This window comes from Zalophus californianus, chromosome 12 (assembly GCF_009762305.2).
Source record: "Zalophus californianus isolate mZalCal1 chromosome 12, mZalCal1.pri.v2, whole genome shotgun sequence".
NCBI classification, from domain to species: domain Eukaryota; kingdom Metazoa; phylum Chordata; class Mammalia; order Carnivora; family Otariidae; genus Zalophus; species Zalophus californianus.
In genome coordinates this window covers 47637169-47660841 of record NC_045606.1, presented here as the reverse complement: position 1 = coordinate 47660841, position 23673 = coordinate 47637169, and the positions used below count along the sequence as shown (strand labels likewise).

Below are 23673 nucleotides of genomic sequence, written 5' to 3'. Positions count from 1 at the left end.
TTACGATAAGAGTATTACATCAAATTTCACTTGATTAATGATTAGAGCATAGGAATATTTGAGAGTTAGAGAATTTTAGGGTCCTTTTAGCCTAATTTTCTCATGTCTTAAATTAGCCCTGAGATGCCGAAGGGTGGACAACGTATCCAATGTTAACTTTCTGCTTTTGGTGATGGGTACTTTCAAACTGAGATGACTTTGAGAACTGCATAGCTTTGTAATTCTCAATCTCCAATTAATATTTATTCTAATGCACTGATCCTTCTTAAGTCTCAACATTATAAATTAACTTCATCATTTTTTAGAAAATTCACAATCAGTCCAGGAATAGCAATTTCGTACCTTGCCAGATTTTACAGTAACTAAACCTTGACAGGACAATTTTCTAGTTTTGAGAGAAATGTTATAAAAAAAAATGCTACCTTTCGTTTACCAAAGACATACCTCAGACACAAGAGAAAGTAACTCTTTGGGGAGAAATTATGAAGAAAAAAAGACAATGGGAGGAAAGCCTCTATAAAGGCAGGTTGCTAATTAGAGGATTCTCATGTCTCCTTATATTTAGGCCATTTTCTTTGTCTTGATTCAAACTTATTGAGTAAAAAGGATCTAGTATTTGGTTATGCAAAACCCCTCTGCCTCCCACAATTTCATCTCCACATGATAAAGTAAGCTCACTACATTCATACATATTACATATGTCTCTTCCCACAGGATGGAGTTGAGAGAGTTGAAGTTTGAATTCCACAGTGCAGAGTCATATGCTGAGGGTCAGGGCTGGGAGAGGACGGAGGAATTGGGAAGAAAAAAGAGGAAGGAGATTTGGTTTATGATTCAGGGTCTGGTGGGAACATTTTTGAAAATGTAGGTGCTATTTCCTGCAATCAAGGGCTTTCCAGAGGTTGATAATCATTTCCCAGCTGTATCCCTTTGCTGAATTGTTTTTAGTTGTGGGCACTTCATGGCTGTTTTTTCCCATTTATAATGGAATAGGATCATATTCATCTTGCTGATAGAAAGCAGGGAATTTAATTCCCACAGCTTTTCCCCTCTTTCCCTTTGCTATGGGGAAGGTTTGGCTTCTTGCTAAAGTGTGAAAAAAAAAGTCTTGACTGTAGTATGTCAGGCATATTTCAGCTCGATTTGTGTCAACCCTAATAAGTAAGTTGACAGAGTAATAAATTGGTTGTCTGCTCAAGACCTGGCACCTGTACAGGAAATAAAAATGTATTTCAATTGCAGGCAGGTTCTCTTTGTTTTGTAAGTGGAAGTTTTCCAGGGCCCCTCTTTCTTTTATTAAAGTCTTAGTGTCTTTAAAGTCTATTTCAATTGTCTATGGAACTGACAAACGAGATAGCACCTTTTAAAAAAAGGTTCTGAACGGATGGAACATTGATGAGACAGGTGATTATGAGCGCCTTGTTCACCAGTGTGTCCTCCCAGTCTCATGTTGTACCTGGCACCCAGCAGGCTCTTAACTTGAATTTATTGATTGATTCAGTGAATCCGTAAGTGATCTGCCTTAACAGCATGTACTAAAGCTTATGTAAAAAGCTGTAGATTATTTCAAATTTCTGTTGTACTTTCTAAGTTTTATTTTTTTTTCTTCCTGGATCAGTCTCTTTTTAGGGTTATTGAGTGGGACAATTTTGTCCCTCAAGAGATATTTAGACATTTTGTTGTCATAACTGGGTTGCAGGGCTGTGCTCCCAGTATCTAGTAAATAGAGATCCAGGGGGGCATGTGGGTGGCTCAGTCAGTTAAGCATCTGACTCTTGGTTTCGGCTGAGGTCATGATCTCAGGTTGTGGGATTTAGCCCTGCATCAGGCTCTGTGTTCAGTGAGGAGTCTGCTTGGAATTCTCTCTCCCTTTCCATCTGCCCCTCCCCTGCTCTCCCTCCCTTTCTTTCTCTCTCTCTAAAATAAATAAATCTTTTAAAAAAAATAGAGACCCAGAGATGCTGCTAAGCATTCTACAATTCACAGGACAGGCCCTCACAACAAAGAATTATATGGCCCAAATGGGAATAATACCAAAGTTTAGAATCCCTATTTTAGAAAAATTGTTAGATTGAGCCAAACAAAATTGATATTATTCACTATTTTTTTTCTAAAAGTTGAATTTTATATGGTTAATCCTCTATTAATGGATACTAGGGATCAGTTTTAAGATCTCATAATTTGAGTAACTGTTTCCATGGAACAGACCCCAACAACAAAGCACAATCTTGAATAAATGTCTGCAATGACACTGTTAAGAAGCCCTTGTCTAAATATGTGAAAGTTGCCAACCAAGCTAACATGCTTTAGGATAAAATTTGTTCTATCCCTACCTTGATAAATGTTGTATATTAGTTTGTCATGATTGCAGATCTGCTTTTTTAAGGCTCAAGTGAAGTTGCTTTGATCTAAGAGTAAATTCCTTTACATTGAGGAAGCCTTGTCAGGACAATGTCATCATAATTGCTGTGCTCCTGAGTGTTTTTGAAATAAACATAAAATATAATGGACATTTAAACTTTAAATATCAAGAATTTGTGAGGACTTAAAGCAAACATTCAGCCTGTGCAAGGCTACTCTTCGCTGACTTAAATCGCTCGCTGAAGACGGTGGGACATGAGCTCCTGCCATGGCAAGGCTACTCTTTGCTGGCAGTGGTGGAAACTGCAGCGGCCCCATGAAAGAAATCATCTTGCCCACCAACACTGGTGCCTTTGTTCTGCCAGCCCTGTGCTCTAGCAACAGGGACTTTCAATTTGTGCTGGCAGCTAGACATCAGTTCTTGGTTGGCTCAGCTAATTCTTCCAAGAACCAACCCATAGAAAGGGTTCACTAAATCTGGACTTTATTTCTTCCATCTCTCCTTCACCTAAAACAATAGTGTAATTAATCTGTCACTGGTTTGGAGTTTTTATTTCTTTACTGACTTACTAAGAGGCATGATCCTGTATGCTACTGGCTTGTGAGATATTATTATTATAAATTATAATTCCCACAGTAAACCTGCCTTAAGTAAATTATTAGCAAAGACAGTCTCTGAGCATAATTTGCCATGAGCACAATAATAAATCATATGGATAACAAATTGGATGACAAGTTTTACATTTTGAGTTTTTGGATTCCTCAGAGTTCCAGAACAGTGTGGGAGCCCCTGGCCCATAGCCTGTTTTAGCTCATGACAGACCCCAAACTCTTGTATGTGAACATCCCAGAATGCTTGTCCTGGTTCTTTCTGCATATCTAAAACAGCAACTCTGGATTACCTTGTCATGTATAATAGTTTACACACCTGCATAGGTTGGCTCTCTGGAGGACTGGACCAAGAAAGAGGCCCATGCAGTTCCTACAAGCAGCCCAGAGCCATTTCGATAGGGATTCTGAAATATCCAGAGCATGGCCTGGGTTGTGGCAGGAATTCTGCATAGGCAGTTTCCTTTGGTCAAGACTCACACTCAGGGACAAAACTGCTCTTTCTAGCCAAATAATTGTTGGAGAAGATCATTGACAGGATGTATCTACTGGATGACCCTCGAACAGGACTCAGGCAATCAGAGTCTCCTTACCTTTCTGCTGTCCTTGGAATGTATATTCTGCTACTATTCCCGTACTAGCAGCTGTTTTAAGGATGAAGCCTTCAGAGAGTAAGGTGTTGAGATCATCTGGACTGAATATGTGACTAGCAGGCAGGTACAGAGATCTACTTATCTTGAGGCTGCCCAAGACAAGCCTTCTATGTAAATTTCTTTGCTTATTAAAACTACCACCCACTATTCTGGAGTGGTGTGCCACTTTCTTTGGTTTCTCTTTGCTCTCCACATAGAGGGGCTAATTTAAGAACCAACAATAATATCGAATTGAAAATTGGGTTTTAAGATCTGATAATGAGTAGTCCTTTTCAAAAATGTAGGCATTTGACATTTCTATTCATTATTTGTATTAATGCTGTTGTGAAGTGATTTATGTTACAGTGTTTTATGTTACACATTAATAACTTGCAGCATTCAACATATGAAACAGTTTTAATGTTATTAAGTCATAGTTATAGTCATATCATAAGGTTAAAAGTAGATTAAAATTAAAGGCCCATATCTTCAAAAGACTCAGTTACATGCTAATTCACAGATACTCACTGTGTAGAGGGAAATACTACTAAAAAATGGTGAATTTTAATAACATAACCAATTTGAGCTTCTTCAGCTTTTATTTAAAATTAGAATGTTTAACAATTTCCTCATTTGTTCATGGTTTATAAATGAATCTTTATTAAATAGAATGATTGATTTATTTTACATATTGATAAAGATAAAGAAAACATTCATTCAACCAAATTTATAGAAGTGATAAAGGCATTATTATCTTTAGTTTAAACTTAAATTTGATCACAGATAATTCCAAGAGAAAATGCTACACTTAATAAAATTGAAGTATATGATGTATTTTTTGGAAAGTTCTTGAAATAATAATGTATAGAAACTTGGTAGCATAGGTGGCAAGGCATATTCTGGTGTCAGGGTTTTAAAAACAATTATTTCTTTTAACTAGTTTTTGAAAAAAAATTTTTTTAAGATTTAATTTATTAGAGAGAGAGTGAGCATGAGAGAGAAAGCATGAGCAGGGGTGAGAAGCAGAGGGAGAGGGAGAAGCAGACTACACTGAGCGGGGAGCCCAGTGTGGGGCTCCATCCCAGGACCCTGGGATCATGACCTGAGCTGAAGGCAGGTACTTAACCGACTGAGCCACCCAGGTGCCCCTAAAAAATTTGTTTTAAAATAGATGTCTAGTTGACATACAATGTTTTATATTCGTTTCAATTGTATAACATAGTGATTCTGCAGTTCTGTACATTATGCAGTGCTCACCATGATAAGTGTAGTTACCATCTGTCTCCATACACAGCTATTACAGTATTATTGACTATATTTCCTATGCTGTAGTTTTCATCCCTTACATTTATTTTATAACTAGAAGTTTGTACCTCTCAATCCCCTTCACCTATTTCACCCATCCCTCCAACTGCTGCTGCTGGCAACCACTAGTTTGTTCTCTGTATTTATGAATCTTTTTTCAAAGTTTTGTTTATTTTGTTTTTTAGATTCCACATGTAAGTGAAATCATGTAGTATTTGTCTTTCTCTATCTAATTTATTTCATTAAACATTGTCCTCTCTAGGTCCATCTGTGGTTGTCCCAAATGGCAAGATCTCATTTTTTTTATGGCCCTGTAATATTCCATTGTATATATATACCACAACTTTTCTTTTAAGATTTTATTTATTTATTTGAGAGAGAGAACAGAGCTAGAGAGAGAGCACAAGTGGGGTGGGGAGGGGCAGAGGGAGAGAGAGAAGCAGACTAACCATTGAGCAGGGAGCCCCATGCGGGGCTCAATTCCAGAACCCTGGGATTATGACCTGAGCCGAAGGCAGACGTTTAACCAGCTGAGTCACTCAGGCGCCCCTACTGACCACATTATGTTTATCCTTTCATCTACTAATGGACACTTGGGTTTTTTCCATATCTCATCTATTGAAAGTAAAGCTGCAATAAACAAAGGGATACATATATGTTTTCAAATTAGTGTTTTCATTTTCTTTGGTGAGTACCCAACAGTGGACTTAACTAGATCATATGGCATTTCTATTTTTAATTTTTTGAGGAACTGCCATACTGTTTTTTACAGCGGCTGTGCCAATTACATTCCAGCCAACAGTACACGAAGGTTCCCTTTTCTCCACATACTCACCAACACCTATTGTTTCTCATCTTCTCAACCATAGCACTCTGAGAGATGCCTCGGTGGCTCAGTTGGTTAAGCATCTGCCTTCAGCTCAGGTCATGATCCCAGGGTCCTGGGATCGAGTCCCACATTGGGCTCTTTGTTCAGGAGGGAGCCTGCTTCTCCCTCTGCCTGCAGCTCCCCCCTGCTTGTGCTCTCTCTCCTTCTCTGACGTGAGCAAATAAGATGTTTAAAAAAAAAAAATAGCACTCTGGTATAATGTGATGCCTATTGTGGTAACTAGGTTTTTATACTTTATTTCTAGGAACACATTATTCCCTTATATCTTGAGAGTTGTAATTTATATTACTACAAGAATTATTGAAATGCTGTGAGAATCCAATTTGTGATCCTAACTATAACATCTAAAAACATAAAAGTATGTGTATATGTGTGTGTGCCAAAGAGAGAAGGAGGGAATAGAGAGAAATAAAGAGAATAGCCAGAAGCAACTTTAATCTAAAGGCAAATTTTATGGGATTAAAATATTTTAAGGCAGTAGGCATTTCTGCAGTCCCCTTTAAACTTTATACTTTTTATAGTTCCTTTATAAAGCACCCTTATTGTGCTCTTCATTAAGATTTGTAAAGGAAGGTCACAGAAAGTAAGTTGTAATTTTGTCATATTTATGTTGAATGGGTTCCATGGAGGTATTTTAAGAGACATTAAAAAAAAGAATGGCATCCTAAATTCCATGAAATTGAGAGTGTAAATAGCTGGCATCCATGATAACTATGAGGCACCATGTGAGAGTGAGCCTTCTAAAAGGTAGGATAGAACAGTGAGAAAAAAAAGAGAGAAATAATTTTATTTTTATATATGAATACCCTAATTTTTAAATGTTACCTAAAATGTTTTAGTATAATTTTACACTTAAAATGTGGTATAATCATTGTCTGTGAATTTTATTTTTCCAGCTTGTTTTCTAGGAGCATCGAACTGACCACTTACATTTATATCTGGGAGAACTACAGGCTCATCAGTTTGCCTTGGCATTCTCCATGGACTTGGTATTTAACTTTCTTAGGAGTTGATTTTGGCTACTACTGGTTCCATCGCATGGCCCATGGTAAGTTGCAAATCAAGATTTTATTGATAATTTATGTTGAATTGTGTTTGCTCATAGTAGGTATTCAATAAATATTGAATGAATGAATAAATGAATAACATGGCTTATTTTATAGCCTATAAAGATTAATGATGAAAGTTTCATTTGAAATTTAAATGGAAACAATCTAGTCATTTTTGAAAAAAAGTGAAATTATTAGAGATACATTTTTCACACCTCCTGTATCTAACTTGTAAAAAAGTTGAGAAAGTGATGACTGTGGCATTACTCTTTAATACACTGCCTCCCATTTTTCTTATTATGACATGCCTTGGCAGAGTCTCCAGACTCTTGCACATAATATGACTTCGCATCACAGTTATCAATGGTCATTCAGAAGAGCTCTGGAATCCTAGGTAATGTGTGCTGTCACACATAAGCTTGATTCAGGTTCTTGGCAGTAAGTCCACATTGCAAATGAAAATGTAATCATCTAGGCACTAACCATAATGCATTTCAGTATTACCATAGTTTTGCAAAATTTCTCATCTAATATAAAGCCCTCTTACTGCACTGGTTCCCTGAGTCTGCTTTTTGGGACTGGTAGCTGTACGTTCCAAAGGAATGTTTTGTTATGAAAAGGGAAATGGAGGAAGAGGAAACAATCTAAACCTCTGTAAGGCTAAGTAGAGATTGGAGAATGATTGTAAAGGTGAGGTGAGCAAGTGGTCTCTAAGGAGGAAGAAGGCATGCAAAAGCATTTCTGAAGGGAAATGGGGGAAAGTACTAATTTTGAAAACCTACTGAAGAGTAGAACTGAGCATTTCAGTGGGTGGTTGGGTTGAGTGGGTGGGGAGGAAGGAAGGAAGAGGAAGAAATCTGGAATAATAATAAAAAGTAGATGGGAGAGGGCAAGGAGACCTGAGATCAGGGTGCATAACCGAGCAATGTGTGTAGGAGTATGGTGACCAAACATCCTTCCCAAAAGAGGATGAAGGAAATGGGAGCAACACAGGCAAACATTATGCTTAAGGCAGCAAAATTTTAAATGCAGCATTATTTTTGTTAAGTATTTTAAACACGTACATATAATCAAACTATAAAGAATGTTAATTCCTTAAAACCACTTGAAGGGAATATATTAACTAGAAAAAGTTATTTATTTTGTGTGTGATAACCTTTGTCTTGGAAAATAATAGGTCAGCCCCTGACATCATTTCCTTGAATATAAATGCAAGAGGATACTCCCAAATTGAACATGACTAGGAATAAAATATGGTCATGTAGTAAACTTTGCATTTTATTTCAAAATAGTAGTTTTCTCCCTAAGATAAACCCATTGGCAAGCTTCCTCATTTTCTATACAACAAATGGGTAATGCAGAAAGCATTTACGTTGTATTACTTAATTGCAGGAGCCTTCTAATATCACACTGTCCTGTACAGATGTGTTTGTGTGGGAAATCTGCAAATTCGCTTAATCTTTAAAAGCCCATTATAACAGGAAACAAAGAACCAACAAAATATTACCAAATATAAAACTTTTAAAAATATGTGTATTATTAAGTGCTCTCAGTTAGGGAAGAGCAATAAAGTAAAATAATGTATTAAATACATGGAATCAAGGCTGTTTAAAGTATGCTTGCCATTAGAAAATTTTGAGCCAAATCCAGTGGAGGCAGGCATTAAAAAAAATCTGAAAACCTTCTGGAAAAATACTCACCACCTTCAGGCTATGAAGTCTAATCTAAATTTAAGGACTTTTGACTTGTGAGGGAAAGCTCATAGGAAAAAAATAAATTAGTAGTTGAATGTATCAACCTTCAATATGATAGCTGACTTCTAAATTTTATGTGATAATAATGTAAAATATTAAAATGGATTTTTAGAAACCTAGAAGTACACAGGAGTAAGAAAAACTTATAATATCAAATTTCTTGAGGCTCTGAGGTTGCTGAGGTCATACTGAATAATTAGTCAAATTTATTTAACTGAGAAGTTTGAAGACTTCTAAAATTCTAATGTTGACCTAAAATATAAGAAAAATCCCTCTTTTCCTACTTAATGTGTTACTTTCCTTTCACTACTTGTAATAAAATAATAAACTAAAAATCCATTCCACATTTGTTGATATGTTAAATGCTATGAGTTTTGAAGAAACAATATATACTTTTTATTTTTACATGTATATAAACTATTTCTTTAGTAGTCCAAATTACTTTTAGGGTTTTTGTTATTTGGTTTGTATAAATGCAGAATTTTTTCACATTAAGAGTATGGAAAAGAGTTAATTCTCAAAAACTTGAATTCGATTTCTATTCCTGTACAAAAGAACAGAGGGATATTTGAGTCTCTTATGTTATCTAAATTTCATTCCCTTTTCCTCTGGAATAGTGAGAAATGAATTGCTAATTATTGTCAACTTACAGAAAAAGAAGAGGAGCACAATAACTTCTATAAAGTGCCTTGACATCGTTAGAAAGAAATGTAAAATGACACAATGAAATAGGTCTTAAATTAAAAGTAGCTTCTGGCATGCTTAGTCTCCAATACAAAAGGACGCATTATTTTTGTTTGTCTTTCCTATTAGTTATACTAAACATGTAAAAAATCGAGTAAAGGTTTTTAAGGGAACACTTAAAATGTAAATGATCACTACTCAGCAAAAGCAAGAATGAGCCTTCCAGAGTGCTAGTTATGGACTTGGGTCTTGTCTTGGGTGGTGGCTACATGAGTGCATGTACTTGTAAGAAACATGTTGAGTTGCATACTTAAAATTTACATACTTTATCTATAGTTCAAAAAAAGTTAAATTAGTAAACAATCCCATCAGTATGATTTCTTAGTGAATAGTTTGAAATCAGAATGATATAATGATTAACCCAATTTAGAAATAAGAACCAACAAATTATTGTTTGTGACTGTAAGCATAAACACTTACCAGAGGTGGATCCTACAGACATTTCTCCTTTGCAAGTTCACTTGATGTTAGCCTTTGTCAATTTAAAAGATTGGGAGGATACTACAGAGCCAGGACAGCAGGGGCTTTGTTCCATTTCCCAGAGTGCTGTTTTTCATGTGGCACTTAGCAGATTGATGCCCAGGGATCTTGGTAGTATTCACCCCATGGTTTAGTTATAGCCTATAACTTTTGGTAAGATCCTTTGCCCTCTGGGGGACCACATCAGAGGACTGCCTGTAATATATTCCCTCTGGGGTCTGTATACTCTAGCATGTCTTTCTGTCTCCACCAGAATTCCTGTGGTAGCCACAACCTCTCCAAAGATGTCTGACTCTTAGACTTGGTGGTTGTGGGGGGAGGGGAATTTTCCTAAATTTATACATGCCTGCTTTGTTCATTCTCTCTCAGCTCCATAGGCAATAACTGTCTTCATAGGTGCTACTTCTGTACCACTGAACTACTCCCTGTTTCCCTCTTTCAGTAATTAATGCCTTTTTTTATCAATTAATAATTCTTTATATTAACTTTTTCTTTTTCAAACTATTGGTGGATTTTTATCTCCTGATTGGATTCTGACTGATAAAGCCAACCTCCCCACATATTATATAGGGTTGTAAATTGAAGTTCACCCTGACTATACCTTTAATATCCCATTCTGAGGCATTGATTACACATTTAGGCTATAATATGATTTAATTCATTTCTGAAATAAAAATGTTCATCCATAAAATTATTATAATAAGAATCTATAGAATCCCCTCAAACTCTTCATTCTTTTACTCAGCAAGTAAACTGTGTAGTTCAGTTTCTCTTTGTCGCTTTCTGTATCTAAATAAGGTGAGTGATCATAATTTTTCTGTAAATTCATAATTCATAAATGAATTATTTACATTAATTCTTACAATTTTATGGTGATTAAGTGGGCCTCTGTGGATGACTTATTAAACTTGTTTTTTTTTTTTCATTCCTTTCTGACTTTTAACAGGGGTTGAATTTAGACCATCTTCATTTCTACTACTGTTTAAATAAGTAAAATAAGCAGATGTATTGATTAAAAAATTTTATTTTCTGATAGTAAGGACTGTGGTCTCTATTGAAGAATAGGTAACTTAAATTCAGCTACATTTATGTTTCTTTTTAAAAAAAATACCAGAACATACCTAATGTTTTGTAGCTCTTTGCTATATATTATATTTCACTCTTTATTTTGAGAACATAGTGTGATTTTATTCGTATTGGATCACTGAGAGTGATGTCCAGTGTGTGTTGGCCTAAGTTACAGTACTTCCTCTCACCTCTTCCCATGATTTATTACTTTCTCTCAGTCCTTGGAGTCGTCATCATTCAGAACATCCATGAGGGGAGCCTTGGAATTCCCATCAACTTACCTAAGACCTCCAATTTCTTATCATTACTTTTTACTAAAAAACATGTCACCTATATCAACCATTTTCCTCTGAGTTCATTTTAATGAAAGAAGCATTACTCTGCTTCTGATACTAAACATTTGTCCATAGGAACACTTAAAATATATATGTACTGAAAGATTACTATTATTTCCCCTCAGAAAGAGCCATTTGAAGGAGTCTTCCTCTTAGAAATAGCTTATTTTTATCACCAGGCAGTTGTGGTCACCCTTAAAGCCACAGTCTGAATTTCCTTTGGTGTACTTAGATTCTATATGTGGGTGATATATGAAAAGCACATTTGAAACAAAAGTTGGGCCCTCATCCAGTTGCTAAAAGTATGGATGCATTGAGATATCAAGTCATATACTTGATAATAAAGAATAAGAGTTTCAGGAGCAAGATGGCGGAGGAGTAGGAGACCTGGATTTTGTCTGGTCTCAGGAATTCAGCTGAATAGGGATCAAAACATTCTGAACACCTACAAACTCAGCAGGAGATCAAAGAAAAGAATAGCAACAACTCTCTGAACAGAAAAGCGACCACTTTCTGGAAGGTAGGATGTGCGGAGAAGTGAATCTGAGGTGATGTTAGGAAGGATAGATGGCAGGAGAGGGGGCCTCCGTTGGCCGCTTCTGGCAAGTGATAGAGCTGCAGAGCACAAAATGGGAACTTTTAAGAAGTCGGCTCCGCTGAGGGATGTCGCTCCAGTGGCTAAGCTGGGGGTGGAACCCTCGCAGGACAGTGTGGTTTCAGGACCCTCGGGGTCACAGAAAGACGGGTGCCTGAGTGCGGCAGAGCTCCCATGTATCAGAGCAGGGAAGCTGGCTGCAGAGACAGAGCTGAGGTGCAGGCTCTCAGCTCGGGGTTGCCATGAATTGTGATCGGCAATAGTCGGGCCACTGCTCCTCCAGCAGGGACCCGACAAGCGGCAGATCCGGGGAGACTCCCCTACCTCCCCCCAAGGAGGAGAGGCGCGGGAGTGCACCTCAGGGATCTGCTGGGTTTGGAGACTCCACATCGAGTCAGGTGCCAGATATAGAAATGCTTGGTCACAGGCCGGGTGAGCATGGAGTGCGGCCGGAGACCGGAGAGACGGGAGTGACTGACTGCTTTTCTCTGGGGGCGCGCTGAGGAACGGGGCCCCGAGTTCTCGGCTCCTCCTGGGAGGAGATTGGAAGGCCGCCATTTTCACTGTCGTCCTCCAAAGCTGTATGGAAAACTTGCAGGGAACAAAAGCCCCCTAGAGCAAACCCGAGCAGATTGCTTAGCCTGGCCCAGCAAGGGCGGGGCAGTTCCGCCTCCGGCAAAGATATTTGGGAACCACGGCAACAGGCCGCTCCCCCAGAAGATCAGCAGAAACAGCCAACCAAGACCAAGTTTACCAATCAATGAGAACGGGAGAACTCCAACGCTAGGGGAATACTGCACATAGAATTCATGGCTTTTTTACCATGATTCATTAGTCTTTCAAAGTTAATTTTTTTAACTTTTTTTTTGAATTTTTCTTTTTCCATTTTTCAACCAACATCTTATCATCTCTTTTTAAAAAAACATTTTATTTTTCGTTATTAGAGTCATATTCTATCCCTTCATAGCACTTACCCTTATTTTTGGCATATATATATATATATAAGTTGTTCTCTCTTTAAAATTTTGAGATACAGTTTCTTCTAACATAGCAAAATATACCCTAAATATCTAGTGTATGGCTTTATTCTAGTCTCCTGCTTGATCACATTCTCTCCCCTTTTTTTCTTTCTTTTTTTTTTAATGCTCTTCTTTCTTTTTTCAAACACCTTCTTATCAAATCCTTTTTTAAAATCTTTTATACTTTTCATCTTTACAGTCATATTCCATCCCTTCATCGTATCAACCCTTATTTTGTACATATATAGGTCTTTCTTTCTTTAAAATTTTAAGAGGCACTTTCTTCTAACAGACCAAAATACACCCAAAATCTAGTGTGTGGCACTGGTCTATGAACCAGCCTGATCCATATCTGATCATATTCTGTTTTTCTTGTTTTGTTCTGTTTTTGTTTGTTTTTATCTTTATCTTTATCTTTTTTTCCTCTCCTTTTTTCTTTCTTTCCTTTTCTTTTCCGCTGGTTTCAGGTCTTTTCTGATTTGTTTAGAGTATATTTTCTGGGGACGTTGTTACCCTGTTAGCATTTTGTTCTCTCATTCATCTATTCTCCTCTGCACAAAATGACAAGACGAAAAAAATCACCTCAACAAAAAGAACAAGAGGTAATACTGTCTGCCAGGGACTACTCAATATGGACATTAGTATGATGTCAGACCTAGAGTTCAGAATCATGATTTTAAAGATACTAGTTGGGCTTGAAAAAAGTATGGAAGTTATTAGAGAAACCCTTTCTGGAGAAATAAAAGAACTAAAATCTAACCAAGTCGAAATCAAAAAGGCTGTTAATGAGGTGCAATCAAAAATGGGGGCACTAACTGCTAGGATAAATAAGGCAGAAGAGAGAATCAGCAATATAGAAGACCAAATGATGGAAAATAAAGAAGCTGAGAAAAAGAGATAAACAACGACTGGATCACGAGGGCAGAATTCGAGACATAAGCGATACAATAAGACGGAACAACATTAGAATAATTGGGACCCCAGAAGAAGAAGAAAGGGGGGGCAGGAGGTATATTGGAGCAAATATTAGCAGAGAACTTCCCTAATGTGGGGAAGGAAACAGGCATCAAAATCCAGGAGGCACAGAGAACCCCTCTCAAAATCAATAAAAATAGGTCAACACCCCGACATCTAATAGTAAAACTTAGGAGTCTCAGAGACAAAGAGAAAATCTTGAAAGCAGCTCGGGAGAAGAGATGTGTAACCTACAATGGTAGAAACATTAGATTGGCAACACAACTATCCACAGAGACCTGGCAGGCCAGAAAGGACTGGCATGATATGTTCAGAGCACTAAATGAGAAGAATATGCAGCCAAGAATACTATATCCAGCTAGGCTGTCACTGAAAATAGAAGGAGAGATAAAAAGCTTTCAGGACAAACAAAAACTAAAGGAATTTGCAAACATGAAACCAGCCCTACAAGAAATATTGAAAGGGGTCCTCTAAGCAGAGAGCCTAAAAGCAGCATAGACCAAAAAGGAACACAGACAATATACAGTAATAGTCACCTTACAGGCAATCCAATGGCACTAAATTCATATCTTTCAATAGTTACCCTGAATGTAAATGGGCTCAATGCCCCAATCAAAAGACACAGGCTATCAGATTTGATTAAAAAACAAGACCCATCGATATGCTGTCTGCAAGAGACTCATTTTAGACCCAAAGACACCCCCAGATTGAAAGTGAGGGGCTGGAAAACGATTTACCATGGTAATGGACACCAAAAGGAAGCTGGGGTGGCAATCCTTATATCAGACAAATTAGATCTTAAACCAAAGATGGTAATAAGAGATGAGGAAGGACACTATATCCTACTTAAAGGGTCTATCCAACAAGAAGATCTAACAATTGTAAATATCTATGCCCCTAACATGGGAGCAGCCAATTATATAAGGCAATTAATAACAAAAGCATAGAAACACATCGACAACAATACAATAATAGTGGGGGACTTTAACACCCCCCTAACTGAAATGGACAGATCATCTAAGCAAAAGATCAACAAGGAAATAAAGACTTTATAATGACACACTGGACCAAAGAGACCTCACAGACATATCCAGAACATTCCATCCGAAAGCAACGGAATACACATTCTTCTCAAGTGCCCATGGAACATTCTCCAGAATTGATCACATCCTAGGTCACAAATCAGGTCTCCACCGGTACCAAAAGATTGGGATTATTCCCTGCATATTTTCAGACCACAATGCTTTGAAACTAGAACTCAATCACAAGAGGAAAGTTGGAAAGAACTCAAATACATGGAGGCTAAAGAGCATCCTACTAAAGAAGGAATGGATCAACCAGGAAATTAAAGAAGAATTTAAAAAATTCCTGGAAACCAATGAAAATGAAAACAGAACTGTTCAAAATCTTTGGGATGCAGCAAAGGCAGTCCTAAGAGGAGAGTATATAGCAATGCAAGCCTTTCTCAAGAAACAAAAAAGGTCCGAAATACACAACCTAACCCTACACCTAAGGAGCTAGAGAAAAAACAGCAAATAAAGCCTAAACCCAGCAGGAGAAGAGAAATAATCAAGATCAGAGCAGAAATCAATGAACTAGAAACCAAAAGAACAGTATAACAGATCAACGAAACTAGGAGCTGGTTCTTTGAAAGAATTAACAAGATTGATAAACCCCTGGCCAGACTTATCAAAAAGAAAAGAAAAAGGACCCAAATCAACAAAATCATGAATGAAAGAGGAGGGATCACAACCAACACCAAAGACATACAAACAAGTATAAGAACATTTTATGAGCAACTCTATGCCAGCAAATTAGATAACCTGGAAGAAATGGGTGCATTCTTAGAGATGTATCAACTACCAAAATTGAACCAGGAGGAAATAGAAAACCTGAACAGACCTATAGCCACTAAGGAAATTGAAGCAGTCATCAAAAATCTCCCAAGAAACAAAAGCCCAGGGCCAGATGGCTTCCCAGGGGAATTCTATCAGATATTTAAAGAAGAATTAATACCTATTCTCCTGAAACTGTTCCAAAAAAGAGAAATGGAAGGAAAACTTCCAAATTTGTTTTAGGAGGCCAGCATTACCTTGATCCCAAAACCACACAAAGACCCCATCAAAAAGGAGAATTACAGACCAATATCCTTGATGAATATGGATGCAAAAATTCTCACCAAAATACTAGCCAATAGGATCCAACAGTACATTAAAAGGATTATTCACCATGACCAAGTGGGATTTATCCCTGGGCTGCAAGGCTGGTTCAACATCTGCAAATCAATCAACGTGATACAATACATTAACAAAAGAAAGAAGAAGAATCATATGATCCTCTCAATAGATGCAGAAAAAGCATTTGACAAAGTACAGCATCCTTTCTTGATCAAAACTCTTCCGAGTATAGGGATAGAGGGTCCATACCTCAATATCATCAAAGCCATCTATGAAAAACCTACAGCGAATATCATTCTCAATGGGGAAATGCTGAGAGCTTTTCCCCTAAGGTCAGGAACGCGGCAGGGATGTCCACTCTCACCACTGCTATTCAACATATTATTAGATGTCCTAGCCACAGCCGTCAGACAACAAAAAGAAATCAAAGGCATCCAAATCGGCAAAGAGGAAGTCAAACTCTCACTCTTTGCAGATGATATGATACTGTATGTGGAAAACCCAAAAGACTCCACCCCAAAACTGCTAGAACTCATACAGGAATTCAGTCAAGTAGCAGGCTATAAAATCAATGCACAGAAATCAGTGGCATTCCTATACAGCAACAACAAGACAGAAGAGAGGCAAATCAAGGAGTCGATCCCATTTACAATTGCACCCAAAACCATAAGTTACCTAGGAATAAATCGAACCAAAGAGGCAAAGGATCTGTACTCAGGAAACTATAAAATACTCGGGAAAGAAATTGAGGAAGACACAAAGAAATGGAAAAACATTCCATGCTCATGGATTGGAAGAACAAACATTGTGAAGATGTCAGTGCTACCTAGAGTAATCTACACATTCAATGCAATCTTCATCAAAATACCATCCACCTTTTTCAAAGAAATGGAACAAATAATCCTAAAATTTCTATGGAACCAGAAGAGACCCCGAATAGCCAGAGGAATATTGAAAAAGAAAAGCAAAGCTGGCGGCATCACAATTCCGGACTTCCAGCTCTATTACAAAGCTGTAATCATCAAGACAGTCTGGTACTGGCACAAAAACAGACACATAGATCAATGGAACAGAATTGAGAGCCCAGAAATGGACCCTCAACTCTATGGTCAACTCATCTTCAAGGAAGCAGGAAAGAATGTCCAATGGAAAAAAGACGGTATCTTCAACAAATGGTGTTGGGAAAATTGGACAGCCACATGCAGAAGAATGAAACTGGACCGTTTCCTTACACCACACACAAAAATAGGCTCCAAATGGTTGAAAGACCTAAACGTGAGACAGGAGTCCATCAAAATCCTAAAGGAGAACACAGGCAGCAACCACTTTGACCTCAGCCACAGCAACTTCTTCCTAGAAACATTGCCAAAGGCAAGGGAATCCAGGGCAAAAATGAACTATTGGGATTTCATCAGGATAAAAAGCTTTTGCACAGCAAAAGAAACAGTCCACAAAACCAAAAGACAAGCGACAGAATGGGAGAAAATATTTGCAAATGACATATCAGATAAAGGGCTAGTATCCAAAATCTATAAAGAACTTGTCAAACTCAACACCCAAAGAACAAATATTCCAATCAAGAAATGGGCAGAAGACATGAACAGACATTTTTCCAAAGAAGACATCCAAATGGCCAACAAACACATGAAAAAGTGCTCAACATCGTTCGGCATCAGGGAAATCCAAATCAAAACCTCAATGAGATACCACCTCACACCCATCAGAATGTCTAAAATTAACAAGTCAGGAAACAACAGATATTGGCGGGGATGTGGAGAAAGCGGAACCGTCCTACACGGTTGGTGGGAATGCAAGCTGGTGCAACCACTCTGGAAAACAGTATGGAGGTTCCTCAAATAGTTGAAAACAGAGCTACCATACGATCTAGCAATTGTACTACTGGGTATTTTCCCCAAAGATACAAATGTAGGGATCCGAAGGGGTACGTGCACCCCAATGTTTATAGCAGCAGTGTCCACAATAGCCAAACTGTGGAAAGATCCATGATGTCCATCGACAGATGACTGGATAAAGAAGAGGTGGTATATATACACAATGGAATATTATGCAGCCATCAAAAGGAATGAGATCTTGCCATTTGCAATGACGTGGATGGAACTGGAGGGGGTTATGCTGAGTGAAATAATTCAATCAGAGAAAGACATGTATCATATGACCTCACTGATATGAGGAATTCTTAATCTCAGGAAACAAACTGAGGGTTGCTGGAGTGGTGGGGGGTGGGAGGGATTGGGTGGCTGGGTGATAGACATTGGGGAGGGTATGTGCTATGGTGAGCACTGTGAAGTGTACAAGACTGATGAATCATGGATCTGTACTCCTGAAACAAATAATGCAATATATGTTAAGAAAAAAAAAGGAGGAGATAGCAGGAGGGGAAGAATGAAGGGGAGTAAGTCGGAGGGGGAGACGAACCATGAGAGACGATGGACTCTGAAAGACAAACTGAGGGTTCTAGAGGGGAGGGGGTGGGGGGATGGGTTAGCCTGGTGATGGGTATTAAAGAGTGCACATTCTGCATGGAGCACTGGGTGTTATGCACAAACAATGAATCATGGAACACTACATCAACAACTAATGATGTAATGTATGGTGATTAACCTAACAATAAAAAATTATTAAAAAATAAAATAGCACAGTGAGAAAAACTGCTCTGTGAATTACTAGAGAATTAACTAAGCGAAGATCCCTGGAAATATTATCAACTAACTTAGAGACTTTTTCACAGTTATAAACTTTTTATGCATGCATTAATTTTTTCAGTAGATTTTTAATGTCACCTATTTTATACTAACCCTATACTAGGTACCAGAGATACCTTTGTTAATAACAGATCTGGCCACTGATTGTTTATTCTACTATGGATTACAGATATTAATAGTTATAATAATAATAATAATAGGGGAAATACAAAGATGATTGTAGTGTGAACTCTGAAACTGACAAAAGAAACTCTGTCCTCATTGTCACTAATTCTTAAATTTCCATATTTCTGATTATACTGATTAATTTTTTCAAAGCAGTATAGATAAAAAACAGATGGGGTTCTGTTTAAAATGTAGATGATGCTAGTAATAGTATTAATAACAATACTAATAATTAAAACTAAACTTATTGGAAGCTATTGAAGAATTTTAAAAAGCATAGATCCTGGGGTCAGGTTATCTGATTTCAGTTCCTAGTGTTGCCACTTATTGATTGAGAGTTAGAACAAATTAATCTGTCTTAATTTCTTCATCTACTAAATGGGATTAATACTATACACATGATAGGGTTTCTATAAAACTTAAATGAGCAAAAAGTTAGGAAAGTGATTTGTACATTGTAAATACTATTTGAGTATTACTATTATTATTGAATTAATATTTATTACATTGGTAGGTGCTAGACTAGCTGTTTTATATTAATAATACAACATATTATATTATTTACGTCAAGAACAACCCTATGAACTAGGTATTCAGTGGTTCATCAGATATTAGGTGAGAAGCTACTAGTATACTAGGAATTCTAATCGCTGGGTATATAATAGTGAAAAAATAAATGCCACTGTCTTTGTGATCAAAGGAAGGAAATCCAGATATAAAACATATGTAATATAATGCCAAGGGGGTGAGGAGTGCTGTGGGATAGAGGGTGATGGATACAGGAGTCTAGTAAGTCCCCTCTTGGGACTCATAGAGGTGATAGGTGGCATTTTAGTAGAAACTTGAATGAGGTAAAGAAGGCATCCTAGGAATATCTGAGGAAAGAGCTTTCTACACAGAGGAAACTGCTGGTTCAAAGTACCTAAGGAGGGAATATGCTGGACAAATTTGAGAAATATCAAGAAATCGTATTGGGGAACTGGAGGAAAGAGATTGAGGAGTTAGTCAGAATTCTGGTCAGATAGGATCCTGTAGACTGGCAATAATAAAACTGGTAAGTCAGTCCTCAGCTATACTCCCCACTTTACCCTACAGCCGATTTATTATGGATGTAATGTAAAACCAGGAAGATTTTAGGAGAGGAGTAATGTTTATTTATTAATTTAACAAATACTCATTGAAGTCCTACTACACTTTTACTTTCATTGACATATGTGATACTCAGTCAAAATCCAAAACAGTCTTATGAAGGTTACTAATATAATGTCAGGATGTGATATATGTAGTAAAATTAATAAAGCAGGTTAGGAGAAATAGAAAGTGTCAGATAGGTTTGGGTATTACAGTTTTATATACAATGACCCAGAATATTTGCCTGATAAAGTGAGTTTTGAGCACAGACCTAAAGCTTTTTAAGAGAATGAATCATATGATTCTGGGAAAAGAGAGTACCAGGCAGAAAGAATAGCAAGTGCAAAGGCTCTGAGGCAAAGAATATATGGCACATTTGAGGAAATGCAAGGAATAATTGTGGCTGGAGGTATATGGGGGAGCATTAATGTTGCAAGAGATGAGGGGCATCAAATGTGAGGCAATGTGGGCAGATCATGTAAGAACTCATAAACTATTATAAAGAAGTGGATTTTATTCAGTGTGAATTGAGAAGTCACAATATGATTTATCTTTTAAAATCATTGTTATAGTTCAGTGAATTTGAAACTTTCTATACCAATTCACCATTAAGTTTCTTACTCTTTTAGTAATTTTTATTTCATTAAAAAATTCTATTTCATCCTAGCTAATGTTATAACAGGAAAAGGAAATACAAGGCATGCAAACTGAGAAGGAAGAAATAAAACTGTCTTTATTTACGGATGGGATAATTATATATGTAGAAAATCCAAAAGAATCAACAATAACACCAAAATCCTGGAAATAATAAACAATTATAATAAGATTGCAGAATATAAGGTTAATATACAAGAGTCAGTAGTTTCCCTGTAATGGTAATAAATAAGTGGAATTTGAAATTAAAAACATAATACCATTGGGACAGGTGGGTGGTTCAGTCGGTTAAGTGTTCAACTCTTGATTTCAGCTCAGGTCATAATCTCAGTGTTGTGAGATCAAGCCCCATGTCAGGCTCTGCGCTGGGCATGGAAGCTGCTTAAGATTCTCTCTCTTCCTCTCCCTCTGCCACTCTGCCCCCACCTGTGCTCTCTCTCTAAAAAAAAAAAAAAAAAAAAAAATTAGTATCCAAAAAAAATAAAATATGTATAAATCTGAGACATGTACAAGATCTGTGTGAGGAACACTTAAAAAAACTCTACTGAATGCAATTAAAAAACTAAATAAATAGATATTCCATGATCATAAGCAGGAAGATCTGATATTATCAAGATGTCAGTTCTTCCCAATTTGATCTATAGATTCAGTACATTCCCTATCAAAATCCCAGAAAATTATTTTGTGGATATTGACAAACTGATTCTAAAGTTTATAAAGAGGCAAAATACCCAGAATGACCAAAATAATATTGAAGGAAAATAACAAAGTTGAAGGTCTGACACTACTTAATTTTAAGACTGACTACAAAGCTACAGTAATCAAAGGAAACAGTCGATAAAACAAAGAGGCAACCCACAGAATGGGAGAAGATATTTGCAAATGACACTACAGATAAAGGGCTGGTATCCAAGATCTATAAAGAACCTCTCAAACTCAACACCCAAAAAACAAATCAGTCAAAAAGTGTGCAGAAGATATGAAAAGACTCTTCTCTGAAGAAGACATGCAAATGACTAACAGACACAGGAAAAAAATGTTCATCATCATTAGCCATCAGGGAAATTCAAATCAAAAACCACACTGAGATACCACCTTACACCAGTTAGAATGGCAAAAATGGACAGGGAAAGAAACAACAAATGTTGGAGAGGTTGTGGAGAAAGGGGAACCCTCTTACACTGTTGGTGGGAATGCAGGTTGGTACAGCCACTTTAGAAAATAGTGTGGAGGTTCCTCAAAAATTTAAAAATAGAGCTACCCTATGACGCAGCAATTGCACTACTGGGTGTTTACCCCAAAGACACAGATGTAGTGAAAAGAAGGGCCATATGCACCCCAATGTTCATAGCAGCAATGTCCACAATAGCCAAACTGTGGAAAGAGCTGAGATGCCCTTCAACAGATGAATGGATAAAGAAGATATGGTCCATATATACGAAGGAATATTACTCAGCCATCAGAAAGGATGAATACGCAACTTTTACATCAACATGGATGGGACTGGAGGAGGTTATGCTAAGTGAAATAAGTCAAGCAGAGAAAGTCAATTATCATATGGTTTCACTTATTTGTGGAACATAAGGAATAGCAGGGAGGACAGTAGGAGAAGGAAGGGAAAATGAAGGGGAGGGAAATCGGAGGGAGAGATGAACCATGAGAGACTATGGACTCTGAGAAACAAACAGGGTTTTAGAGAGGGGGGGATTGGTTAGCCTGGTGATGGGTATTAAGGAGGGCACGTACTGCATGGAGCAGTGGGTGTTATACGAAAACAATGGATCGTGGATCACCACATCAAAAACTAATGATGTATGGTGACTAACATAACATAATAACATTTAAAAAAAAACTACAGTAATCAAGACAATGTCGTATTGGTGAAAGAATAGATGGATAGATCACTGGGACAGAGGAGAGTGTGCAAAAATAGACTCACTTAAATATAGCCAGCTGATGTCTGACAAAGGAGCAAAGGGAATACAGTGGAATCAATATAGTCTTTTCAACACATAGTGCTAGAACAATTGAACATCCACATGCAAAAAACAATCTATACACAGACTTTGAATTCACAAAAATTCACTCTAAATGCATAACAGACTTAAAAGTAAAGTGCAAAACTATAAAACTACTAGAAGATATCTCCTAGAAGATAATATAGGAGAAAACCTAGATGACCTTGGGTATGGCAAGGACTTTCAAGATATGATAACAAAAGCCTTATCCATGAAAGACTTGGCAAGCTGGACTTTATTAAAATTAAAAACTCCTGCTCTGTGAAAGACAGTGTTAAGAGGGTGAGAAGAAAAGCCAGACTGGGAGAAAATATTTGCAAAAGATATATCTGATGTGGGACTATTATCCAAAATACACAAAGAACTCTTAAAAGTCAACAGTAAGAGAACAACAACCAAAGTGAAAGATGTGCACTTGACCTTAATAGACACCTCACCAAAGAACATATACAGATGTCAAATAAGCACATGAAAAGATGCTGCACATCATGTAATCAGGGAAATGCAAATTAAACAATTGTGAGATGCCACCACACATCTATTAGAATGGTCCAAATCTGGAACATTCATTACACCAAATACTGGCCAGGATGTGGAACAATAGGGACTCTCATTATTGCTGATGGAATACAAAATGGTACAGCCACTTTGGAAGATAGTTTGTCAGTTTCTTACAAAACAAAAACTAAATATATGATCCAGAAACTGCACTCCTTGGTATTTGTGTGCAAAGGATTTGAAAAATCGTGTTCACACAAAAACTTGTACACAGGTGTGTAGAGCAGCTTTATTCAAATGTGCCAAAACCTGGAAGCAACCGAGATGTCATTCAGTAGGTGAAAGAATACATAAACTGTGGTACATCCAGGCAGTGGGATATTATACAGTGCTGGATAGAAATGAGCTATCAAGCCATAAAAGACATGGAGGAAACAAATATATATTATTAAGTGAAAGAGTCTAGTATGAAAAGTCTACATTCTATATAGA

The 23673-nt window shown here is 37.2% G+C and overlaps 1 protein-coding gene across 2 annotated transcripts in view; it reads left to right on the top strand.

Annotated features, from left to right (window-relative positions):
* AGMO (alkylglycerol monooxygenase) overlaps positions 1 to 23673 on the top strand; it is a 390408-nt gene that overhangs the window by 62716 nt on the left and 304019 nt on the right. For both annotated transcript variants that reach the window (XM_027573869.1, XM_027573870.1), the window contains one exon: positions 6693 to 6844. In XM_027573869.1, coding sequence (XP_027429670.1) covers positions 6693 to 6844 — 152 coding nt within the window. The remainder of the gene's footprint in view (positions 1 to 6692; positions 6845 to 23673) is intronic.